Raw genomic sequence first — 18,214 nt, 5'->3', positions numbered from 1 at the left:
GTGATGAGATGAGCACCCTCTGAGCCGAGTGTCAGCTATCAGGGCTTGAAGCAGAGAGGGTTTTGTGAAGTTAGACAAAGGATGGACACTGATGATGTGGCAGAGAAGAGAGTTGTTGTCATATAGACGAGGATTTGTTGTGGCCATTCATTGTCCTGCAAAACACATTCATTCTCTAAACTTAGAGCCTGTGCATTTGATTGTTTAGCAGACATACAGTTATTGAGAACTTACTGAGTCAAGTTCTGACTCAGGACTGAGACATACTGAATGGCCCTCAAGAACTCAAAATCTATCTGGCAACTTAGCTTATTCATTCAACAAATATTTATTACTTGTATGCTATGTGCTAGTCTCTGTGTTTAGCCCCCGGGGAGAAAATAATGAACTAGATAGATATAGTCCTTACCTCTCAAAGAACTTATATATAGCAGGACAAACAGATCTTAAAAAACACACTTATTTAATTACTGTAGGGATACACGCTATGAAATTCCTTGTCCTGTTCTGGTCCCCAATGTTTGCTTTCCAGCAGGGGTTGGCAAACATTTTTTCCTAAAGGCTCAGATAGTAAACATTTTCGGCTTTGTGGGCCCAGATGGCCTCTGTCATCACTAATCAGCCCTGCCTCTGTAGCATCAAGGCAGCCACAGGCAATACGTAAACACAAGGCCATGCCTAAGTTCTAAAAATAACTTTTCTACAGAGAAAGAAAACGGGCAGGATTTAGCCTATAGTCTGCAGTTTGTGAGCCCCTGATATAGAGTACAGTATAAGTAAAATTGGGATGGAAACATTTTAAAAATCTGCATTAAGAATGATCTCTGGGGGCTTTTTAAAATGATTTTATTCATTCTTGCATAACTACAAGGGTCATTTAAAATGTTTAAAACTGTATCAAATATGACTGTCAGGAAATCAAAAGAGACCAAGGATACACAAACAGAAGAAAAGGCTTGAGAAGCAAGGCTGTCACCCAGAGTTTTTAGACACCAGCAGAACTTTAATAGAGTTTTTATTATTTAAAAAATTTGGCTGGGCACCTTTAAGTTTGACTAGATATTTTTTAGAAGGACACAAAACAAAACAAACTCCCAAACCCAATCCAAAGCAAACTATTCTGGTTGATTTAAACATTCCCAAGACGTTATTTTGTTTGTGGTTTTCTTGTTGAAGCCCTGGGTCCCTGCTGGTCCCTGTTGGCAATGTCAGCAGCGATTTCGCGCCGTCTTGGTCTCTCTGCCCGCCTGGTGCCAGGCAGCCTTGCTAACAGAGCAGCTGCGCGGTTGGCGCTTCTGTTGGCTCCCAGGGCAAATGCTGGGAGGGAAGGGCGCATGGTCTTGATCTTGAACGCCCACATAAGTGCAACTTCCGTGCTTGCCAAGAAGATGCTATGGCTCAGCCCAAGATGGGCAGGCGGACCATCTGAGCAGAGATGGACTTCTGTGCTCTTCTGGGGTCCCATTTGCAGTCAAGAAAGTGAATGTCTAAGTGCATCGAGATAGAGGAGCTTGAAGGGTCTTGTTGAGGCCAGCGTTTCTCATGTAACTCCCCAGTCACCAGGGGTGATTTGAACATTTTTTTTTTAAAAATTACTTATTTATTTGTTTATTTATTTATTTATTTTTAGAGAGAGGGGAAAGGAGAAAGAGAGGGAGAGAAACGTCACGGTGTGGTTGCCTCTCACTGGCACCCCCAGCTGGCGACCTGAAGTGCAACCTAGTCATGTGCCCTGACTGGGGATCGAACCAGCGACACTTGGTTCGCAGGTGGACGCTCAGTGCACTGAGCCACAATTTGAGCATTTTTATCTCATTTTATCCTCTGTCTGTATTCAGTAAATTAACAACAACATTTCTCCATCATTGTAAAAATACTTCCTAAGCAGGAACTGGGGGGTTGGTTCTATTTTCATGCTGACCAAAAGAAAGACAGCCCACTTTCAGGCAAGGGTTCTATTTCTGCATCTATAATTTTGATTTCCTGGAAGGGTCTAGTCACTTGGGGTGTATTTTTTTTAAAATTATTTTTTGGCTGTTAATTTTTCTTCCCATTTGCAGTGGGAAGGCTCAGGGAGTCCCACACTTTAGACAATTGGAACCTATGAGGGGACCCCTGGAGCCTGGTGTCTGTGGAGGACACTGAGGAGGTCAGCTGGGGGAGTTCATGAGAATCCGCTGTGAGTTGAAATGCCACAGCCGCTCCCAGATAGATGTATGAACTCTGCTGTCACAAAAGATGATGCTTTACCTGTTGGACATGCGAATTTGAGGTGCGCATCAGGGCAGAACATGTGATTCATGTGCCACTTTTTCTTGTAACTTTGAATTCGGTGTCAGTTCCTGAGAGGAAGGGCCTCCTGGTGTTCGAGGCGCGGCACAAAGTATGTGCTCAGTAAACACGTCAAGCAGTGCTGTTTCCTTTACGTTCCGTTTGTTGAGGCCATCAGAAAGACCTTTTACATTTCAAGGGGAGGGAGGTAGACTCCCGTCTTGCTGGGGGAGTGTTAAGGCTCTGGAGAGCAAGTAGAACCAGAGATATTACTGAGCCATTTCGTACAATACAGTCAGCTGCCGACTTCCTTTTTTTGTTTTTTTTTAACTTTTTAAAAAAAGATTTTATTTATTTATTTTTAGAGAGAGGGGAAGGAAGGAGAAAGAGAGGGAGAGGAACATTGATGGGAGAGAAACATCGATCAGCTGCCTCTTGCACACGCCCCAACGGGGGACCAGGCCAGCAACCCAGGCGTGTGCCCCAACCGGAAACTGAACGGGTGACCTTTTGCTTTGCTGGATGATGCCCAACCAACTGAGCCACACTGGTCAGGGCAGCTGACTTTCTTTTAAACCAGTCCTCTCTGTGGCCTCTCTCAACTGCATGCACTAGTGACATTTTAAGCTGCATAATTCTTTGCTCTGGGGTCCTGTTCTGCTCCTTGTTGGATATTTAGCAGCATCCCCAGCCTCTACCCACTGGCTGCCTGTAGCAGCCAGCTCCCAGGTGTAACACCAAAAATGTCTTCAGGTATTGGCCAATGCCCTCAGGGGCACAGTCACCTCCAGTGGAGACCATTGCTTTAGATGCGGGTTCTCAACCCTGCCTGCCCATTAGAGCACCCGAGGAGCTGTTACACACACACACACACACACACACACATGCACACATGCTCTGCTCTAGAATATTTATGTCAGAACAATTAAGTGAGTTGTGGCCATCGGCATTTTTTGAACAGCTCCCTGGCGATTCTGCTGTGCGGCCAGGTGGAGACGTAGGTGGTTCACATAGAAACCCAGCGTCAGTGAAAGCTGCTGAGATGTCAGGGTTTTTGCTTATTGTGCCCTGTAGGCACTCTCCCCTAATGGCTTCCTTTTTGTGTTCGTGGTGGTGGTGGTGGTGGAGGTGGGGGTGGGCATTTGTACATATTTTGCCCAGCATGAAAAAAAAAGGGTTCGTACCCAAAACTGTCATTGACATCTGCACAGGGCATTGCAGATTTTCCGTGGATTTCATGGATGCTGTCGTTGGATCTGTAACCCTCTGAGATGGTCGGAGTGATGAGCCCAGTCTGCGGGACAAGCGGACTGTTGCTCAAAGACCTTAAGAAACGCTTGTGGGACTGCCGTTCCTAAGGCAGCTTTCTGCCCTGTGTTGCCTCTCATTGCCACTCGTGTTTGCTGGGGGCTATTTTATAGTAATGAGGTCGGAAGGTGTGTTTTCTCGTGCATCGATTCTTCATAGGAATACACGGAAGTGAGGCAAAAGTCAGCCATTTCCCTGTTGGTACAACCTCTGTTACCTCTCTTTAAAGCCGATCATAATAGCTACGCTACCACCACCAAGAGTTACAGTTTGGTAAACTCCGACTTTCCATCCATTTTATATTAGACATTTTGCAAGGGAAATATTTATTCTCTGGCCCTTCATAGAAAAAGTTGAGCCTTAGTTTGAAACATCACAGATGCCTCTCTAAAGAGGTGACATTTAATCTGGGAATTGAAGAGATATAAATAAGAGCAAAAATTTAGAAAAGTTTTTTTTTTTTCCCCCCGAAAGGCCTTGTTAGAGAAAACTTGAAAACTATTTTAGTCAAAAAAGAGCTTTTGATGGGAATCTGGCTTCCTTAGGTAAGGGGCAAGGGACATATATTGAAAGGTCATGCTGCTATAAATAAGTTTCTTTTGCTGGTCTTATCCTCTTTCCTCAAATTCCTTTAATATATGGTTGGTTTGATTTTAAAATACCACCAACTTATTTTTATTTTTCTAATCCTGTGTCTTTCTCAGGCCACAGCCAATTCTAAATGGCACTGTTCATCGCAACAGTAGCAACTTTTATATAATTGTGCATTTACTTTCATGCCAATCAGAGAAGGAAAACTCTGACTCCAAAAAACCTCCGCTGCCTTGCAGCATACCTCTTCAGGGGAAAGGCTAAGGGAGTAAACCCCGACAGAAAATCCGGAGCCGGAGTCCCTAAGGCGGTTTGACGTTGTAGTCAACACCGGCAACTCCTGCGGCGCACCTGAAGCCAAGCTGTATTGACTCCGTCTTTCCCTTGGACCCTTCAGCTGCGAAGAGAGGGGGGGTCTGCTGCATGGGCAACAGCAGACCCTCCATGTCACCCTGCCCAGGCTCTGTAGCTTCAGCTCCACTGGAGAGGACACTCCAGCGTCATCGCAAGATGTCGATTCAACACGGGAGGAGACAGATACCGTGTCACTCCCGAGTCGGACTGCACAACCATTCTCGGCGGTGCAGATAGACTCTTAAGAAGCTACACCATCGTCTCTCGAGACGGACGGCTGCTGACGACGACGACTTTCATGCCAGGCATCTTGCTAGCTGCCTTCATCCCGCTGTTCTGTATAGTCCCAACAGCTCTGCCGGTGAACACTATTATCTGCGTTATACAAAGCAGCGGTCATGATCAGAGGAGCTGGGAGGGCTGGTTGCCCGTGGTCACGCTGCAGGACTGTGACCCAGATCTTCTCTCTAGACCAGCCACCTCCTTTCCTGGCACCTTCAGTGCGGCTCCTCCCCCTTCCTAGGATGGCTATTTCATTTCCTTTGTAGTGTCAACTGATTAAAAGTCCTTCCCACCACATCACCTCCTCCTCCTCACCCCCATTCTTCCCACTCTGCAAGTAGCCACCGTGTTTTTTAATTTCCTTTAAAAATCTCAGGCCCTGGCTGGTGTGGCTCAGTGAATTGAGCACCGGCCTGTGAACCAAAGGGTCGCAGGTTCGATTCCCAGTCAGGGCACATGGCTGGGTTGCGGGCCAGGTCCCCAGTTGGGGGTGTGTGAGAGGCAACCACACAGTGATGTTTCTCTCCCTCTCTTTCTCCCTCCCTTCCCCTTGATCTAAAAATAAATAAATAAAATCTTTTAAAAAGCTCAGAGTATTAGGGGGACATTGCCCTACCCTGCCACGGAGCTCTATGAGTGGGGTTGAAGAATGATACTCTTCCCCGCTTTCTAACTAGTCCCTTATTTGCTTCCTGCTAACGGAATCTTTGATAACTCCGTTGCACTCTAATTTTCCAGAATTATTGTCTTAATTCCTTTTGCTAAAGAGAGATTTTAAATGAGTTTCAGAGCACAGCCACTTCAGAGGCATCATTAATTTTACATTTCTCTTCTTTGTGGATTGGCCCATCTTTTCCCCTTCTTCCTTTTCATAACCTCCAAAGACAGCTCAGGGGAGGAAAAATACTTCTTCCGTCTGTCCTAGGTTCATGGATGAGGGCCCTTGGAATGAAATTGACAGAAGACTGATTAACCAGAGAGAAACAGAGTCGATTAACAGGTACAGCAGGCACACACGTGGGCAACTCTGAGGACGTTACAACTTGGGCTTAGATAGCATCTTCGCAAAGAATAATAAATTTGGAGAGATAGAGGGAAAAAAAAATTCGGCTTTCATGGGTGGCAAACTGGGAAGGTAAATAAATGAGGCAAACTAATGAGAGATAAGGTTGCTTTAGTGAGGTTTCTTATGTAGATTCCTCTTGGTGCTGCATCTGGGCTGATAAGAGTCTCTGGTGATTGAGTTCGCCTGCCTTTAGGGGCAAAGCAGAGAGCTTTTTTGGTGTCTGCTGTTTCTCAACTGTCTTGAACTTGAAGTAATCCTTTTACATGTGGTGTAGTTTGGGGCTGCATATCCAGATCCTCTACAGCAGCGTTTTGTGTTCTTGCTAGTTCCTCCCAGTGAGGTTTGGTAGCAAAAACACCAGGCTTGGAGTCAGGAGACAGGAAGGACCCTCTGCTCCGATCCTGGACTGGCAGCTAGGTGCTGGGCGAGAGACTGACCTTCTCTGGAGCCCAGCTGCCTCATCTAGTTAAGCTTAGGAGTTGGATTTAAAGCTAAGATTCATCAATTTCTTTGTGTCTGGATGAATCAGGGTGTATTCAGGAGACAGAACTCATGCCAGTGATTCAAACAGATAGATTTAATATAAAAATTACTAACTGGACAAGTGAAATGTTTTTTTTTTTTAAGAATTCTACTGAGGTCTTGAATGCAGAGAGCAGCTGCCACCTCTAGGGATGGGGAAATAAAGAGAAGAGACTGGAATTGTTATGACTTAGAAGCTCAGAGAGCTTGCTGATTGCAAACCAGTGGCCTCAGGCTTTCCTGGCCGAGATGGGTCACGGCACCAAAGAGTTTTAAGACTCCCTCATCAGTGAGTAAGGCAGCCCTGATAGACATACCTCGCGATGGCGCAGAACGGAGCAGGGTTCAGTCTGCAGGGAGCTGGATGTTGAAAACCTTTGGTTAGTCAGAGCTGGATCGGGCTGACCAACTCATAGTCTTGCAGGGAACACTGACCCACGTGTTATTACCATGCCGCATGACACATTTTATGAGCTGGATTTGCAAATCATGATTCATTTTCTCAAGTACAAATGTCAGTGACCTGATAGAGTGGGAAATTGTTTGGTACATTTTCTGAGCTCGGGGCTGAGAAGTTGATGAAAGGAGAATGGGGAATCCTTCCTCTGTCACTGCTCTGTGGGTCCCCCAAGTTCACAGAAAAACAACCCCCCCCCACCACGGTCCCTGCAGGGAAAGAGCTCAGGAACATGAGTTCAGCAATTTCCCCTCCATATTCCCACGTTTGGCTGCACTTAGGTTTTTGCCCAAATGTCCCATTTCAGCGAAAACTTCCTGATCCGCCTTATTTTAAATTGCCACCTTCCATCCTGGCTCTCCCTATTACCCTCCCCTGAATTTTTTTTATAACACTTACCAGTTGTCTACTTACTACGTATTTTACTCACTTCTTTGTTTGTTTCTTTTCCCAACTAGAATATAAACTCCTTGAAGGCAGGGATCCTTGTGTGTTTGTGCCTCACGAGTCCCCAGTAACTCAACTACTGCCTACATAATAACAAGCATTTCATAAATACGTGTAGACTCATTAGGCATATTTCATGAAGTCGTATCGTATACTCAAGGGAAAAAGAAAGTAACGTATTTCATGACTTTGAGCAATATAGAGGGTGAAGAGTTACAGTGCAGGTGGATGAAGAAAATCCTGGTTTGTAAAAAGACTTAACACCACTTATCATTTCTTTTCATTTAATAGAATAAAATAATAAAAGAAGGAAAGATGGGACCCCCATGCCTATGGCAGCATTATTTACAATAGCCCAGATATGGAAACAACCCAAGGGTCCACCCCTTGGTAAATGGACTATTATTAGCCGTAAAAGAATGAAATCGTGCCATTGGTAACAACTGGGTGGACCTTGAGGGCATTATATTTGTTAAGTGAAGCAAGTCAGAATAAAACAAATGCCACAGGATCTCAAAAACAAAACCCCGAGCTCAGTAGATACAAAGAGCAGGTGGTTTGCCAGAGGCAGTGGTGGGTGGGTAGCTGCAGGGGGTAATTAGGTACAAACATCCAGTTATAAGATAAATACATCTTGGGGCAGTAATGTACAGCATGCGTTGCTAAGAGAGTAAATCTTTAAAGGTCTCATCACAAGAAAAGAAAATTCTGTAACTGTGTGCAGTGATGGATGTTAACTGGACTCATTGTGGTGACCATTTCACAATATATACACATATCGAATCATTATGTTGTATACCTGGAACTACTAATGTGCTACATGTAAGTTACCTCTTAATAAAAAAAAAAAAAAATTAAAAGTAAATAAAACAAAGCCAATCTGCCACTGGGAAGATAAAGCAGAACCTAGTTAAATGTCTCCTTTTGGGGACCTACCTTCAAAGTGATGAACCAGATGACTGCAGCTTTTTGCTCTTGGTGGGTCGGGTCCTTCCTGGCCCACATCTGCGTAGAGAAAACATCTGCAGGTCCTTTCTGTGAAAGACGATTTGCATTCATTGCTTGATATACAGTAAACGGCTGGGCCAAAGGATACCTATGAAACTTGTATGCATCATTTTCTCTGCATGAAAGGCATTCTGCAAGGCTTCCTCCATGGGTTTTGTCAATACTGTATATACTTAGCCTGGTCATTGATAATTAGTACGCTCAATATTTAACATAAAGGAATTATTCATGTGCTTTTGGAGATTTGCCACCTCTATAAGGACGCTGGCTTCCACTGGAATACCAAAATCGTGTCTGTAACAATATATTTATGTGATAGCTTAAATGAACTGATTTTATTCTGTGGCAAGGAGCAGTTAGTTATATGTACTTGAGAAAGGACAGCTCCCTGCTACTCTCTGCCACATTCCTGTAAGAAATACAAAAACTGGTTGTAGCTTAGAAAAGTCCATTTGGGGTGTTTAATAAAGTAGCTAGTGTTAGTGGCGATTGCTGGTTTTCACTTGTACCATTTTCTTTCTTCCCAATGTTGTCCATACTTGCTTTGCCACTTCTCCCGGGAAATTCTCTTCCTTTTTACAGTTTAAAAAGAAACAAAACTTCAATTATAGTTTACATTGAGTATGATTCCGTATTAGTTTCAGGTGTATAGTGTAATGGCTAGACAATCATATACTTTACACAGTGGTTCCCTGGATATTTCCGGTACCCACCTAACACCAGAGTTATTACAATATTATTGACTGTATGTCCCATGCTGTGCTAGACTTCTCTCTATAAACATAATCCCACGGGTAAGGATTTCTGTAGCATAAACGCTTTTTTTCACTTAAACATAAAATGACAGCATTTCCGTTTTCTGCATATTATGCATCTAAAAGAGTAACAGTTAAGAAAGGAACATCAAACCCACTTGTGGTTGACCTTTTGTTACTATGTGTACAGATGTATAAACCCGTGAGACTATTTTTTTTGAGTAGCATTCCTGAGAAGTTGAATTTGTACGGAATTTATAACTTGCCACGAACACATGTTGCATTCCACCTTTCATGTTGGTGACATGGACTTCCTAGGATGCACAAAAGCAGGCGTCGGGTTTTTTAGGACCCTGCATGGTCTCTAATGTCTTTGTCTTCTCTCTCTGCCCTCTCCCCTCTCCTTCCCGACAGGGCTGATCGTCTACCTGGGAATGATGGCGGGGGCCTTCATCCTGGGGGGTCTGGCCGATAAGCTGGGGAGGAAGAGAGTTCTCAGCATGTCTCTGGCGCTCAATGCCTCCTTCGCCTCCCTGTCCTCCTTCGTGCAGGGCTACGGAGCCTTCCTCTTCTGCCGCCTCATCTCAGGCATAGGGTATGTAGCCTCAGAGCTTCAGCGGGACCCCCCTAGAACAAGGGCCCCTCCATCCTGGAGCTCCAGCTCTGAGTGGAATCTCCAACAGCGCTGGCCTGGGTTTTTGTTTGACTTCCAAGATACTGTATTGAAGTTAACCTTGCGAAGGGTCTAGGTTGTGAAGTCATGGTGGAAGGTCAGGATAACCTGGCACTGCCTTGGCCAGTCTTTCAAATTCCCTCGGTTATTTCACCCCAGAGCCTAAGGGTGGGGGTGTAGCAACTTGGTTTCTGCTAGTGTGTGACTCAATTCTTTATTCCTGGCATTTGTATCCCCTACAGTATTGGCGGAGCACTGCCCATCGTTTTTGCCTATTTCTCTGAATTCTTGTCTCGGGAGAAGAGAGGAGAGCACCTCAGCTGGTTGGGCATCTTCTGGATGACTGGGGGCATCTACGCGTCTGCCATGGCCTGGAGCATCATTCCGCACTACGGTGAGCACAAGGGCTTCAAACAGCCCAGAGACCCTTGGACTATGGCACCTGCCTCCAGATGACATTTCCTGTCCTCAGCCTTACTCCCCATTTTCACATAGTTCCTGTGTATGATTTTGATCTTTCTAAAAAAACTCTGCCACCCCTGGAGATACATGGCTAATTTCAGGACGTATGTGTCAGTGGAAAGTGGTTCAGCATTGGGAGTACGGTAAGACGGGAAGGAAAGGAGAGATGTGACCATAGACTCTTGGAAGCGGTGTCAGCCCTTGGTAGGACCAGAGAACTGAAGTAGGGACTGGCATATAAGAGACGCTCCATAAACTTTGTTGAATAAGTAAAAAAGCAACAACGACAAGCCTCTCAGATGATCCGGCTCACTTGAAACAGGCGTTAGCTTGGGGGAAACCCGTCCTAGAAATACGGTAGATGTGGATCACAGTAACACAGGAGTGAGTATTTATTTTAAGCCGCATTTGACCAGGACCAGATGTTTTGTCCACAGCGAACCAGACGTGTGACGATATTTCTCAAGATGCCAAAGACGTGACTCCTCTGAGCTCCCCCCCTCCGCAGGATGGAGGCAGGGCTCTCACCACGGAGAGGGGACTGATGTGTGCGCCCGGCTTGTACATCCCATTTAATGGCTTTTGCAGGAACAAAGTGATGAGAGGTGTTGGCCCTCAGAGTTGTGTGACTGAGTCACTGGGAACGAAAATTACAAAACTCAGAAGGTTTTTCTGGGAACTCAGAAAAAAAAATTGTGTATAATATGAAAGAGTACTTCCCATTGTAGTCAGCACCACCAGCTGTTTGTGAAATCCTGTCGCAGGCGAGTAGGGCAAGCTAAAAGGTCAGTGAACAGAGCGATCCACCTCCAAATTAATGGCTGTCCCAAGTATCAGGGGGCAGTTCAGTATTTAATTTTATTAACTTAAGGCCCTGAGGATGTGCTTCATAAATGTGGTAAGTGCAGATTACTAAAAGCACCATAAAAATCATAGAGGCATGAAGGGATAATGGATCTTGCATCATTTAAAGATATTATCATAAATAAATCTTTCTGAGGCAGAATACTTTATACACATACCCCCTTCTGCCCTTCCTGTGTTATCTACCTGAAATTGGCTACTACGTCTTCGATCCCCTTTACTTTTCTTTCTGCCAGAGGAGTTTTCGGATATGAGTTGAGAATGTGTCAACATTACTATGATTTCATCTTCCCCTTCCTAGTATGACTCTCAGGAGAAAGGAAAGGCTTCTTAATGAAAATGAAAGCCAACCAGCCGACCCCAGGGAGATCGGAAGGAGAAGAGACCACCCTGTACGAGATCGATTGTGCCTGGAAACAAAGTTTGATGACATGTGTGTTGTGTGTCAAAGCTGCCGCGGCTCCACCTTTCCGCACCTGGGATTCCCTCTGGCTGGTCCTTTCGCGGTCCTGACAGAGCCAGAAGCATCTGCAGAAACAATAGATATTGGTTAGGAGTCCACAGAAAGAAGAACAACTTTTTCTAAGCCCTGCATCCCCTCAAATCACAATGGGAATTAATAGAGAATTCAAGACCTCAACTACCCACTGCAGCTTGCCATGTGGTATATTTTATAAGTCAGTGCAATAGAGATTTTAAAGTCAAATAATGATTACCCTCTTAACTGCAGAAATCAATAATTTTGTAATGCAGTTTTATTTTTTTAAAAATTCTATTGGAATTCTCTTCAGAGATACTTTGGGTGGCATGAGAAAATGAATCCCTTTAGTTTATATCCTTGGCTTAAAAAAAAAATCTTTTGCTGATCTTTGCTGATAGTCACCTATTTTGCTCAGTATCTTTGGCACTAAATGCCAGGTCACTGTTTCTAAATAAAGCTGAGTACCCTCCATGCAGGTGAGTGGCTTGCTGGAAGTGGTCCCACATGGCACATCTGTGCAGGGATCATCACCCACGTGTTACAGCTGTGAAAACCCACGAACACAGTAACAATGTGAGAAAATGAGAATTTGAACTCTGATCTACGGGACTGCGGAAGCCAAGGCTCTTTCCACCACAGGACTGCTCCCTAACAAGGGAAATTTGTGACCCACGAGGATATTTGAATAATATTTTGCAGATCCTTAAAACAATTTATGAAAGTGAATTTTGGAAATACTTTGAACAATGAAAGCTGAATAGAACCTGGTCACCTCTTCATTTCAATGATGATAGACTTCATTTGAAAATAGAAACTCAGTTTCTTTAAAATTAAATAATAATGTAGTGACTGACAATGTTTTTCAACATGTGTTCTTGAATTCTGTGTCCTGGAATCGCCTAGAGCTGATACTGCCCTTTGACCTGAGTAAGAGGACTCCTATTAAAACCTTGTGTCGTATAAGGTCATGCTGTGGGTTTCCTCCATCCATGCTCCTTCCCGTGAAGCAAGGGGTCTCTGAGGCCAGGACTCCCACACCGTCTGACCCTGCTGTGGGGTCTCGGGATCCAGGAATTTCCACTAAAATCAAGGGGTCATGGCAAGGATGCCCACTGTCACCACGGTGATATGTGTGGTACGTCCACACATGTGAGCATCAGGCCCCTCACTCTGCGGGAGGGGCTGGGGAGGAAAACTAAGGGGGTCCCACAAGGGCGGGTCCTGTGTAGTGCTGGACAGGGAGATAGAGCATGTTATTGGGCAGGTTGTTAACTTGAATTTCAGTGAATATATAGAAATACGGGATGTTGTCTGCTTGCGCTCTCACTGAAGGCCCCGGAAATGTCAGTCCTGGCCCACCAGGGGGTTGTCAGGGTGCAGACCCCCAGCGCCTATCCCGGACTCCAGAGTCAGAAGCTCCGGGGGTGCAGCAGGACATCTCTGTTTGCACCCCTTCTCCAGGAGCTGCTCCTGTGCCCTGCCGTTGGAGACCTAGCGCTTTCAGGTCCCGCTCAGATCATGTGAAAAGCGCTCTTATTTCTTCTCGGCAGGCTGGGGCTTCAGCATGGGCACCCACTACCACTACCACAGCTGGCGGGTGTTTGTCATCGTCTGCGCCCTGCCCTGCACCCTGTCCATGGTGGCCCTGAAGTTCATGCCAGAGAGCCCACGGTTTCTGCTAGAGGTGAGTCCGGCTCCTGCCCCAGGTAAGAGCCGTGGGACAGTGACAGGAGCTGGCTCCGCTTCCTTAGCCTTCTTAGACCCTCTTCCTTGCTTGCAAACTTGCCCGTGTTGGCTGACCTGGCCCGTTATTAAACCCACCTCCATTGCCGGCTGTGCCGGTGGCTGGCCCTGGATTCATGGCCTGCCCAAGGCAGAGGGGCTCAGGAGCCCCCTGAGTGCTGGATGAAGGTGCCGGCGGCCTCCTGAAGCTGCTTCCGGCACCTACTCTTCCCAGAGGTCCCCACGATGAGACTCTGCAAAGCTGCGTGACATTTCTCCCTGTGACATCTGTGGTAAAGCATGTCGCTGCTCCACAAGCGTTCAGGACTCTTAGCCATGCAGAAGCCCACCCCACCAGAAAGCTGTCCCCAGTGTCCTGAGAGACAAGTCCTTAGAGCTGTCCACCTTGGGGGCCTTGTGCGTGCAGTGGTCAGGCGGGGCGGGGCTGGTAGAGGGGCCATGGGACTCGCAGGCTCATGTAGCCCCAATTCTGAGTCTGCTCATGGGCCTCCTTCTAGACCTTTCTTCAGAGTGGCCCTCCTTTTTGAATTCCCCGTTGACCTGGAGACAGATGCAGCAGGCAGTGTTTTTAACCTGCGGATTAGTGTCCCAGGGCTGTTGTAACAAAAGGACTGCAAACTGAGTGGCTCAGAGTGAAGGACATTCATTATCTCACCCTTCTGGAAGCTGACGATCTAAAATCAGGGTGTAAGCAGGGCCATGCTCCTTCTGAAGCCCATGGGGGAATCCCTCCTTGCCTCTCTTCCTTGGTTTGTAGCTGGATCACACCCGTCCCCGCCTTTGTCACACACGCATCCCCCCATGTGTCTCTGTGTCTTCACATGCTTGTCTTCTTATAAGGACATGGTCATATGGATTAGGGGCCACCCACTCCAGTATGACCGCATCCTAATCGCATCTGCAGCAACCCTCTTTCCAAAGAAGGTCACAGTGTGCGCTCCTGGGGGCTAGGACTTCAGCATATGTTTGGGGGGACACACTTCGACTCATAACATGTGTCTTTGCTTTATACTGTCAGCGAGGAAATGGCTTCCACCCAGCAATCCATTCAACCTTACAACTATGTGCAGCTACTCATAGCGCGTAGCAGTGTTAATACTGAGCCTTTACACCTTGAAGGCACAGTCTTACTAGCCTTCCACCGTGGGCCGATTACAGGAAGTTGTCATCGTCTTTTATACATCCCTTCGCCTCAGACGCACGTACCAGCACTGATCAGCAATGAGTTTTTCATGTTTCTTTCCTTGGTTTTACCAGATGGGCAAACATGACGAGGCCTGGATGATTCTCAAGCAAGTCCACGACACCAACATGAGAGCTAAGGGGACCCCGGAGAAGGTGTTCACGGTGAGTGTGTGGTCGCCTATGCCAACAAGAGGGGGGCCTCTCCCCTTTCCTTGTCTGGTTTGCTGAACAATAACTTTTTGTATAAGCGCATCACAGAAAATTTGTCACATGATGAATAAAACCCCTGACATTCTTATCACTGAGTTACAATTAATTCTTCGCATTTTGATGGTCATCCTTCTCCAACTGATAATTATTAAACAGAGAGAGAAAGCTGGCTGTATTCTTGTGGGGAAAACATAGTCACATGCATCTACATATACATGTTACTTTAGAGTTCCCATAAGCATTCTATCTGTTGTCTCTTGGTTTTCATAGCCATCCTTTTAATGAACATTAACATTAGGAGCATCAACACAGTTTTTCCAAACATGTCCCTAAGGTTAGAGATTGATTTCCCCTGTTTTATTGTCTTGTTCCTGTAAGTGCTGCTGCTATGAACCTTCTCTCACACATGGTTCCGTCCCCTTTCTTTACGTTCTGAGTTTGTTTTCTAAGAGTTGACACCTAGGAGTAAAATGACTGGTTGCGAGAGCCTGAGTATTGTTATAGTTCTCGAGATATGTTGCAAATTACCTTTCAATATGGTTGTACCAGCCTTCAAGGCCACAAGCTACAGGTTACCTGTTTCTCTATGTCCTTACCACCATTGGCTGCTAGTCTGGATTTTGTTTCTTGTTAGTTTACAAAGTTCACAAACTAGTAAGTGGTAATTTCCATAAAGATGTCCTGTCCTGTTAATTACAGGATCTGTGTTCCTCCCCATCAAGCTCTGTGGCCAACCCTGAGACATGCTCTCTGCAGGCATCTCTGTGCACCTGTTGACATAACTTCCTTTGACCCAGCCTCAAATACATTTCCTCCAGGAAGTCTTCCTGTATTAACTCTCCCACCTAAATGGGGTGCATATATCTTTTTGAATTAGTGTTTTGTTTTATTTTGATAAATGCCCAAAATTGAGTTGCTGGATCATATGCTTGTTTTAATTGTAATTGTTTGAGAAAGCTCCATACCTGTTTTCCAAAGTGGCTGCATCAGTCTGCACTCCCCCCAACAGTGCACAAGGGCCTCTTTTTCTCCACATCCTCGCCAGGACTTGTTATTTCTTTTTCTTTTTTTTTTTTATAATAGTCACAGATGTGAGGTGATAGCTCGTTATGATTTTGATTTGCATTTCCCTGATGATTCGTGATGTTGAGCACCTTTTTATATGCCAGTTGGCTCTCTGTATATCCTTTTCAGAAAAAAATGTTTATTTTGATCCTCTGCCCATTTTAATTGTATTGTTGTTATTGTTTTTGCTTTTGTGTGTACGAGTTCTTCATATATTTTGAATATTAACTGCTTATCAGATATATGATTTGCAAATATTTTTCCCATTCAGTAGGCTGCCTTTCCAATTTTGTTGATTATTTCCTTCACTGTACAGAAGGAGCACATACTTTTTGTTTATCCTTTTGTATTTTTAAACTGTCCTACATAGCGAACCCCATTTCCCCAACACACACACATATGCACACTTTCCTACTTGGGTTCTAGACTTCTGTGATGTTAATACTGGTTGAGAATACTGGTTAAGAGATAATCAATCCTACTGTGAAAAAATCAGATATAAATGGGACTTCAGTGAATTATGACCCACTAACTTCCCAAAGACATGACTGAGTGAAAAGACTTGTTCATTTCTGTCTACAGTGGGATAAATATCCCAAAGAGATGCTATGTACATCTTTGGTTAAGAGTCACCGAACTCCAGGGTCACCAAAGGCTCCTCCAGGGTTCAATAAGTTAATCAGGCCCAGTGCAAAGTGGGGTTAAGATTCTCTAGCTCATCTTTGCTTTACAGGTTTCCCACATCAAAACTCCCAAGCAAATGGATGAATTCATTGAGATCCAAAGTTCGACAGGAACTTGGTACCAGCGCTGGCTGGTCAGATTCAAGACCACTTTCAAGCAGGTATGATTGGGGATACGTGGTGAGTGAGTGGGGGGCTCTGTGGGAACTTGGAACCTCGGTGGATGAATAGTAGAAGCCTTAAGCACCCCCATGAAGCCAAGCCAGTGTGACGGGGAAGAAGCACCCTGCACAGGGACATTTGGGTCCAAGCCCATGAGCACCTCTCACTCTCTGTGAGCCCTCGTGCCACGGACTCTCTAACCCGTAGTTTTACTTCTTTGTTCTGCCTTCCCAAGGCAGACGTTTCGCATGCAGGTAAAGTGTCTAGTCTGAGTAAACATCCATCTCTCTAGCCTCTTGTCTTTAATCCATAGGAAGACAGGAGTGAGTGACATAAACGGCCCCTCACGGTTTGCTAGTGGTTTCTGAGGAAGTCTTCATGAGGGGCCGGGCTGTTTCTGCAGAGGAGTGGCTCCTCTAGGCCAGTCTGCTGTGGAACGCCAAGGCTGCCAATGGCCATCATGGGCCAACACTGGGCGGCCTGGGGCTGGGGTCACTCAGTGTTCGGAATGTCAGCCCTTCCCCCCAGGCAGGGAGCAGTGCTCAGTACTCGTCCAGGGCCTTGAAATCCCTCCTCAGTGTGCTTCGGATCACATGCATGGGATAGTGCTGTGTTCTCAGGGAAGATGCTATAGGACTGTGAGAGGCCAAGGCCAGCCAGTAAGAAGAGCAAAGGCTTTCCTTGGAATAGAATCGCCGCTTCTGGGAGATAATGGGTGCCCATTCTCTCCATGGCTTCCTAGGCAACTCATTAGAAAACCCGAGACATGAGCTTCCTTTAACAACCGTTCTCTGGTGCGGATTGTAGGTCTGGGATAACGCTCTGTACTGTGTGCTGGGCCCGTACAGGATGAACACGTTGATTCTGGCCGTGGTCTGGTTCACCATGGCTTTAAGGTAAGTTCTTCCTCAAGTTCACTGATTTCTCTGTGCTTCCCGTGCCTCCTCTATAAATTGAGGGTTACGATGGGCCCTGACTCATGGAGTCTGTATCAGACTGGATGCGCTCACTGCAAGTAACAGACAAGCCCTTCTAGGAGCGTCCTTAGGGAGGTCCGCTGCAGAGGAGTTTTGGCCCCAGGCTAGTTCTCGTTGTGACTGCAAGATGCCTGGGCCCCGCTAGGCATTCTGTGGCAGGGACCATCCCAGAGCCTCCAGGGAACTCTTATCAGGAGCCGTGTTTCACACGCCTCATGCTAAGCCAGCGCTTTTCATCTGCAGTGAAGCAAGAATGTTTAAAACATGCACAACCTGACTATTGGGTCAGGGCCACCAACCTCTTTTTCCTTAGATTGTCAGATAAACACAGAAATTGACAACAGCCAACACAATAGCCATCAGGTGTGAATGAATCAAAATTATACCTATTTGGGGGGGGGCGAGATTGACAAAAAATATATATTTTTTGGTGTGCTGCAGAATTTTAGCAATTAGTTTATGTGTGCCATGAGAAGAAAAGAAAAGGGTAATTGCTGGACTAAAGTAATCACTGGCAAAGGGAGGTGATTTCCCAGCGATTCTAGACTAATCCGGATTTGCCTCGGCGCTGACAACACCATTAGCCTTCCTGAGGGCTGATAAAAAATTAAGTGTCTGTTCCCAAAGAAGAAGCAAAGAATGACTGCC

The 18,214-nt window shown here is 45.7% G+C and overlaps 1 protein-coding gene across 1 annotated transcript in view; it reads left to right on the top strand.

Annotated features, from left to right (window-relative positions):
• SV2B (synaptic vesicle glycoprotein 2B) overlaps window positions 1-18,214 on the top strand; it is a 38,443-nt gene that overhangs the window by 1,426 nt on the left and 18,803 nt on the right. The window contains exons 2-7 of the mRNA XM_090263678.1: window positions 9,476-9,656; window positions 9,977-10,128; window positions 13,092-13,225; window positions 14,542-14,631; window positions 16,478-16,588; window positions 17,397-17,485. Coding sequence (XP_090119804.1) covers window positions 9,476-9,656; window positions 9,977-10,128; window positions 13,092-13,225; window positions 14,542-14,631; window positions 16,478-16,588; window positions 17,397-17,485 — 757 coding nt within the window. The remainder of the gene's footprint in view (window positions 1-9,475; window positions 9,657-9,976; window positions 10,129-13,091; window positions 13,226-14,541; window positions 14,632-16,477; window positions 16,589-17,396; window positions 17,486-18,214) is intronic.

Source organism: Furipterus horrens, unplaced genomic scaffold (assembly GCF_987537825.1).
Source record: "Furipterus horrens unplaced genomic scaffold, mFurHor1.1.pri manual_scaffold_16, whole genome shotgun sequence".
Taxonomy (NCBI): Eukaryota; Metazoa; Chordata; class Mammalia; order Chiroptera; family Furipteridae; genus Furipterus; species Furipterus horrens.
Note: the sequence above shows the minus strand (reverse complement) of the source record. Positions and strands in the feature narration are given on the sequence as shown.